Genomic DNA, 7561 nt, shown 5'->3' with positions numbered 1-7561 from the left:
ACCCGTTTGTGGGATCGGCCGAAAGGAATCGTCTCACAATTTAAGTGAGCTGTTCTATAGCCCGACCAACCCGAAAAACTCATTTTCTCAACCAAAGCTCCGGATGAAAGGGACGAATCACGTCCGTCGGGATGCGCGGAGGGGGGTTTTGCCCATCCCGAGCTCCTCAGGGCCCAACCGGGTCCCGACTCGACCCCAAAGCAGACGGAGATTGGGATGAGGGAAGCTCAGCCCCACGGTCAGGTTAGAATCCCAATGGGATTCGCACGTCGGGGGCGCGGTCCGCTCCCCCCATTGCCCCATAGGGTCCGCACCGCCCGAAATCACCGCCGGAGCCTCAGAAACCGCCCGCAGCGCCGGCACAGCCGTGGGACGGAAGTCGGAGGGGCAGAACGACACAAAATAAAGGGGATTGAAAAAATACGGGGGGTTGCGGGCAGTGCGGGAAGACGACGGGGCCGGGGGTTCGCCGACAGACAGCATTCACCCGCAGCCCGACGTGCCCTAAGGGTAATAAAGGATGAATTTCATTTGATTTCATTTTATACCGGTGTTTATTGTTGCTTTTTTAAATTCTCCCACGCGGTTTGAAAAGCGGCCCGATGCACAGCAGGCTCTCATCCCCCCTAAAACTCTCACCCCCCAAATGAAACCGCAGCGGACCCAAATTGGAAACTCCATCCCAAATCTCCTTGTAGGACCCGGGAAGAAAAAAATCTGTTGCTCCGGCCGCCCTCAGCCCCTCCGACGGTGCTCAGCTGCCTCCGTCTCCTCCGCTTTTCAAACCACAGGCGGAATTCAGGTGGAAGGAAGGGGGGGAGGCAGCGAGCAGCGCTCCGCTCTCGGGATGTCGGATTCGGACGTGTCTGGAGCTGCGTTTCTGCATTTTGGTGTTTGCACGCACAGCAAAAGGGTGAACTTCCTCTTCTTTTCTTTTTTTTTTCCCTCTATTCTTTTTTTTCTTTTCCTTCTGTGTTTTTCTTTTCTTTCTTCTTCTTTTTTCTTCTTTCTCCTTCCTTTCTCTTTCTTTCATTCTTTCTTTCATTCTTTCTTTCATTCTTTCATTCTTTCTTTCATTCTTTCTTTCATTCTTTCTTTCATTCTTTTTTTCTCTCTTACTCTCTTACTCTCTTTCTTTCTCTCTCTCTTCCTTCCTTCCATCCTCCCTTCCTCCCTTCTCTTTCTCTCTCTTCCTCCCTCCTTCCCTCCCTCCCTTCCTTCCCTTTCCTCCCTTCCTTCGCTTTCCTCCCTTCCTTTCTTACACACCCAAGCACACACATCCCGTCTCTGACGCACAGTGCACAGCTCACAACGTGACCCCGTTCTGTCACCGCAGTGGCGATGCATTTCTCGGGGTGTTGTCACATTTCCTACCGGAGCGGCTTTTAAAATAATAAGAGGAGAATCAGAGCGCAATCACTGCCCGTTCCTCCCGACCAGCGCAGCTCTCACCCTCTAAACACAAACGCAAGAAACCCCAATTTTCTCCTTTAATCACTTCGAAGGAGAAATTAGGGGGGAAACAAACAGCGAGGAAAGCCCCCCCTCTCCAACCCCCCGTTTGCTCCATCCCCATTCAGCGCGCAAAGCAAAGCGGCGTCCCGCATTTCCGAGATTTGGGATCACGGCGAGGCCGTCCCGGGTTGTTGGGGGGTTTGGGGGGCGGTGACGGAGCTCCGTGGGACATTTTGTCACCGCTCAGCTCCCGCGGAGCGACTGTTATCATACAGACACGCGCTCCGGGTGTCCGCTTTTATACGCTTTATAGTGCCGTGCGTACCCAAATCCGTACACACACACACCAACCCCAAAACGCATCGCTGCCGACCGCCGATCTCCGCAGCTCTCCGGGTAACAGGGGAAGATGCATCGCACACGGATCCTTGCATTTACACCGACAACACACACACCGGATCCGTGCACAGCCTCTGGAATAGATGCGGACTCACATTCCTCTCCATCGCCGTGTGGGGCGAGTGCATGCCGTGTACCCGTGCACAGAGACACAGAGACACACAGAGACACACAGAGACTTCAAAACCCGACCTCCCACGGCTGACACACTCAGCATCGCACCCCGCACACACACGCGCAACATATTTATTTCCATCGTGATGGATCGCTCAAAGAAACAGACCCACAGCCTCACATGCACTCACACTTACGTACCCCATACAGATGCGTACAGATGTACTTATATTTTTATATATGCACTCACGAGGATCAGTTTGAACTCCTACAGCACCCACGCTCGCATTTACCCAGGCATTAATACTGATATATCAATATTTCCACCCGGTTTTATACATTTTGCCGCCCCAACTTCCCTCCTCGCAGAAGTAGAAGCGCACATTTCAGCCTCAATAACATCGTTTTAGGTCACATCCCTTTCAAAATCTTTTCTCCCCCCCCCTCCTTCCCTCCCCTTTTGGTCATTTAACGAGGTGATTAAATCTCGCCGATATGACGGCAGGTTGGAATCCGGCTGAGGAAACCATTTCCTCGCGCAGGGCCGGCGGAGCCGCGGATGTTCCGCGGGTGCGGAGCGGGGTGAGAGTGGATCGCGAGGCGGTGGCGAACAGGTTGAGCGAAAAGCATCCTTTGCCCCAAAGGAGCTCACGCACACGCGGAGATGGGAGAGGAGGAGAGGCGGCTCCGTGAGGTCACCGCACATCGCGGGGCGGAATGAGGACAAAAGGAAAGGGGGGGGGTGGGGGGGGGGAAGCGAATAAAAATAAGAGAGAAAGAAAAAAGAAAAAAAAAAGTGAGAGAGAATCGCCCCGAGGCTCCATCTCCGCCCGTTTATTTCCTCGATTTTTACCTCCTCCCCAACCCTCCACGCACACTGGGAACAGCGGTCACACATCTGCAGCTCCATTCCGCTGTCGGGGAGCCCCTCCTAAAGTCCCTTTCTGAGCAAATTCAACACATTTCCCCTTTCCTTCACCCCCCTCACACCCCTTCCTCTATTTTTTCCACCCTTTCTCCGCGGACGGGAGAGGCCGAAGGTTACAAAGAGCTGTGCGGAGTCCCTCCTCGAGGCAAAACGACGACCGAAAAAAAGAGATTTATTTTCGAGAAACGTCATCCGCAGTCGGTACACATCATCTGGACACCACGATATTATGTACATATACACGACATTAAAAAAAAAAATAAAACAAACAAAAATTAAACAAACAAACAAACAAAAAAAACCCCGATGCTTTTACATATCCGAAAAACACTGTGGACATTCGGTCGGTTTAGAGAGGGAAAGAAAGAAACCCTACAGACAATATTGTGCATTTTTCCATCCTGGCAGCGGAGAACGGGCATTCCAGTTTCGGGGCAAAGATAACAGAAACCCTCATGAGAACAGACCGAGAAAACAGCACTGTACAGAACTCACTTCCACGTAGGACCTAAACCAGCGTTGGGGATGGAGATGCGACACCGAGCAATGGTTCTCTTCCCGCAGCAGCGGCCTGAGCTGCGATTTTCGGCCCTGAGAGCCGAGGAAAGACGAAGCTGATGCACTTTGCCATGGGTTCTCCATACATTTACATCGCGTGGGGGGGAGGGGGGGTGAAATGGCCCGAGATGCGAGCGGTCATTGCGGGGAAACGGACCACACCGCGCTGCGGGGCGGAGGTCGGGGCTCATCTCTCCCTTAGCAGAGCTGCCCTCTTAGCTTATTCCCTTTGAGAAATAGACACAGTCCGACTCATCGCTGCGTTTCTCAGAGCGGAAGAATCGGGGGATCCACAGTCAGAGACGGGGCAGAGGAATACATCGAAGATGCGGTCGGTGCTGCGGGGCGCGAGCGGGCGAGGGTGGGAATGAGCTGCGCGTTTCTTAGTGGCGAGGTTTAAATAATGGGTTCGGATCTGCAGAGTCCCGGTGCTGTCGTTGCCACACGAATCACCGGATAAATATTGACGCCCCTCGCTGACATCCCCCCCCACCACCTCCCCCCTCCACAACCTTCCCTTCAGCGATGTCAGGTGGGGTGGAGATGCGCTGTTTTGGATTTGCTCACCACTTTCTTCTCTTTGACCCTCCGGTTCTGGAACCAGATCGTCACTTGGCGCTCGGACAGGTTGGTGGTGGCCGAAATCCTCCTCCGCTTCTCTTTGGTGATGAATTTGCTGGCGGCGTACTCCTTCTCCAGCTCCTTCAGCTGGATTTTGGTGTAGGGAACCCTCTTCTTCCTCCCCCTCCGATAGCTGCTGACTTCGGGTTGCAGGGGGACCACGTCTGCAAAAAAAAAGAAAGAAAGAAAGAAAGAAAGAAAAAGAAAAAAAGAAAAAGAAAAAAGAAAAAAAAAAAGAAAGAAAAAAGGGGAAAAAAAAAAAAAAAAAGGATAAAAAGAAGAGGGAAAACTTCGTCCCGATGCGTGGGATGGAGATTTCTGTACGTCAGGGAGAAATAAAAGGGGGAAAGGAGGATGGAGAGCGGGGAGAAATGCGAGGGAGGGGACGAGGAGCAGAAAAAAAGAGGCGAGAATGCATCCAGAGAGGGCCGCGGTAGGACTGCAATAATAATAATAACAGCAATAATAATGATAGAAGATTAATAACGCACGTGGGGAAAGGCTGTTTTTCTTGGCGATGCTGATCAGAGCATCAACCCCAGCTCACAACCAAAGGGACTTTCCAAGCACTGATGCTGCAGAAAACGTCTCGGGCTTCTCCCTTCTTTCTTTTTTCTATCCCCCCTCTCGCCCCCCCCCCTCCCCCACATTCCCTTTCTTTTCTCCCCTCGGGTTTTCGGGGGGAGCCCCGCAGAGGAGCACCCACAAACACAGTGCAGGGATAAGTGCATCCCCGCAGTGCTGACCCCAAAGCTGGAGTGGGGCTCCCCAAGAAAACCCCTCGGAGGGGCAAAACCAACCAGAATATCCCACCCCCACCCCCCGCCTCCAAGTGTCCCCTCCAGGAGATTTTACCCTGGAGGTGGCGATGGGAAAAGATGCTCCGTGCTTTGCAAAGGGGCTGTAAGGAATGGATCCAGCAAGGATGCGGGCAGCATCTTTGCCCTTGTCCTGATGTCACCGGGGTGCAAAACAGACCCCGAGGTTCCCCTCCTGGTTCAGGGCACCACCAGCCCCTTCTCACCGCCCTCACAGAATGAACTGGGCAAGGAGATCCCCCTCCCCAAAATGTCTCATGGGGTGAAGACACGGAGAGCTGCTGGCTGGCGGCTGACACCGACTTAATTCGGGATCCCCTCAGCACCCGGGGGCCGTGAGCTATGGGGCCGGAGATCTGAGGTGCTGGGGGTGTCCTGGGTGGGGGGACAGAAACCTCTTTCGGGGGGTGGGCGTTGTGGGGATGCCAGAGATGGAGAAGGAAAGCAGAGGGGACGGCAGCCTCACCAAACCCAGCTGTAATGGAACCCCCCCCACCCCCCCGAAAACAAACGGTCAAAGCAACAGAACCACACGGACACCATCCAGCTCCCAGCACGGCATTTCTCCCGTGCCAAGCACCGCCACATTCCCTTTCCCCCAAAAAACATCACCCAGGAAAAGTCCATTCCTCTGTCCCTCTTTGTCCTGAAGACACAAGACAAATAAAGCCGTGTCGCCCCCAATCCCCCCCTCCCAACCCCCGACAAGACCCATCCTAGCTCTCCATCAGAGACGCACAGAGCTGAAGGAGTCCCGTCCTCCCTCTCCTCTATTGCGGTTATTCCCCCCCCCCCTTCCCAACCCCCCCCGTTCCCATCTTCTCCCCATAGTGGGACGGGGCGAGGGGGTGCAAGGAGAACCGGGAGGAAGCACACCCCATCACTTCCCTCCCTGTCGGATTCTGCTTTGCTGGATAAACCCCCCTGAAGCGAGGGGGGGGGGGGGGTTTGCTGTCAGGAGAGGCCCCCCCCCATCCCCTCGGAACACCTTCATTTGTCACTTGACACCTATTTCTATAATTGGGCGTAATTGCGATACGATTTACTGTCCCGACTCCGACACTCCTCACTCGGCTGAGACGCTTCAAAAGGAATTATTATTATTATTATTTTTTGGGGGGGGGCCTTTTTAAGCTTTCTGCAATTAAAGAAAATGAAGAGGAGAGCAGCCGCAGCCGCGCTGCGATGAGGCAACGAGAGGGAGGAGAGAAGAAGAAAGGGAAGCGCTGAACGGCAAAGTTACTTTCCAAGCTCACGGCGTGTATTTTGATTCAGAAATGATTGCTTCACCTTTTTTCCCTGCATGTTCGTACACATTGCCTTGCACGGGAGGCATTCCAGAGCCGTTTCTTTCCCTTTAATTATATATCGAGGCGTACATGTATCTCTATAGGTCCGTGCACACTCATCCGCGCGCGGGGACACGCGCAGCTCCCGGGTAACTCACCTGGAAAAGGAGATTTCCAAAGGTGCGCCGACTGCGATTGCTCTTTGGAGCAGTACACTTGCCCGTCCCAACCATTCGAAAGAGCCCAGTGCTGGTAACCTTCCATGGGAAGCAAAGCGTCGTGCCGAGGCTCGGGGTGAGCCCCCAACCCCGGGACCACCGACACGTCCAAATAACCGGGAACCGCTTGGTAGGAGCTGGCGAAACCGGGATAAAAGGCGAATTCTTTCGGCCTCGACGGCAGCTCTTCGCCGGGTAGCGGCCCCCCGGCCTCGGGGTACTTCTCGCCGGGGTGATACGCGCAGGGCTTCTGCTGCAGGTTGACCCCGTGCGAGTGGGACAGGCGACAGCCATAGTAACCCCCCCCGAAGGGGTACCCGTAGCCCAGCGCTGCGCTGGAAGCCGCCCCCGACGGGCACTGCCGGGGGGGCTCCGCGGCGGCCAGTTCGGCGTACGCTGCTCCCTGCGGCGCCGGCGGAGCTCCGGTGGGTACGGCGAGCCCCGGTGGCGGGGGGAGAACCTCCCGGCAGTGCCCTAAGCTTTCCATGCGGTTTTTTTCCCGGGGGGTTTCCTCGCAGCGGCAGGCCAAACCGTCGGGCCAACGCGGGGGGAGGCCGAGAGGTGCCGTCATGTCATACCGCGATGTCGCCGTCCCCGCCGTCCCCACCGCCGCCGCCGCCTCCACCTCCGCCACCGCCGTCGGGGGAAGCTCCGCGCCGCGCCCCGCCGCCCCGCGACCCCCCCAACATATCGGAGCCGCGCGCGCATGCGCCGCCGCCGCGCCGCCGTCGCTCCATTAAGAAATCCGCCGCGGCCACGCCCCCCCCCCCCTTCCAACCCCGCGCCCGCCCCGTCGTGCCCCCGCCGCACCGCCCACGTCACTCCACCGCCCCGACGGAGGGAGGGAGGGGGGGGTTGCGACGCGAGCGCTGATTGGACGCCGTGCTGCTCCCCCCCTCCATCTCCCACCTCCCCAACCCCCCCCCCCCCCCCATAGGCCTTAAAGGCAGAGTCCGCCCCGTCGGGCACAAAAAGCGCGTGGCCGCGCATGGGGGGGCCGGCGCCCCGCTGCCCGCAGAAATGTTACCCCCCCCCCCCCCAACCCTTCTGCTGTGCTGCGGTTGGAACCTGTTGGTTATTTTTCACTGCAGGTGCTCCTTCCCCAACCCCCCCCTCCGACTCATACAAGAAAAAAAAAAAAAAGCAGCAACTCCGCCCCAA

The 7561-nt window shown here is 56.1% G+C and overlaps 1 protein-coding gene across 1 annotated transcript; it reads right to left on the bottom strand.

The window, feature by feature from the left end:
• Positions 1–3982: 3982 nt before the first annotated feature.
• HOXC13 (homeobox C13) lies at positions 3983–6971 on the bottom strand. The gene is made up of 2 exons (XM_019611091.2): positions 6341–6971; positions 3983–4239 (listed from the first exon to the last, which is right to left on the bottom strand). The coding sequence occupies exons 1-2, from the start codon at positions 6969–6971 to the stop codon at positions 3983–3985; spliced, it is 888 nt and encodes a 295-aa protein (XP_019466636.2).
• Between the last annotated feature and the right edge of the window lie 590 nt (positions 6972–7561).

Source organism: Meleagris gallopavo, chromosome 31, assembly GCF_905368555.1.
Source record: "Meleagris gallopavo chromosome 31, MGAL_WU_HG_1.1, whole genome shotgun sequence".
Taxonomy (NCBI): domain Eukaryota; kingdom Metazoa; phylum Chordata; class Aves; order Galliformes; family Phasianidae; genus Meleagris; species Meleagris gallopavo.
The sequence above is the reverse complement of the archived record's forward strand: the minus strand, read 5'-3'. Positions and strand labels throughout refer to the sequence as shown.

What these genes read in the sequence shown, in the direction of transcription:
- HOXC13 (XM_019611091.2), bottom strand. Translation starts at nt 6,971, where the DNA reads ATGACGGCACCTCTCGGCCTCCCCCCGCGTTGGCCCGACGGTTTGGCC. An exon ending in TTGGAAATCTCCTTTTCCAG is followed by an intron (nt 4,240 to 6,340) that starts GTGAGTTACCCG and finishes TTTTTTTTGCAG; the next exon opens with ACGTGGTCCCCCTGCAACCC.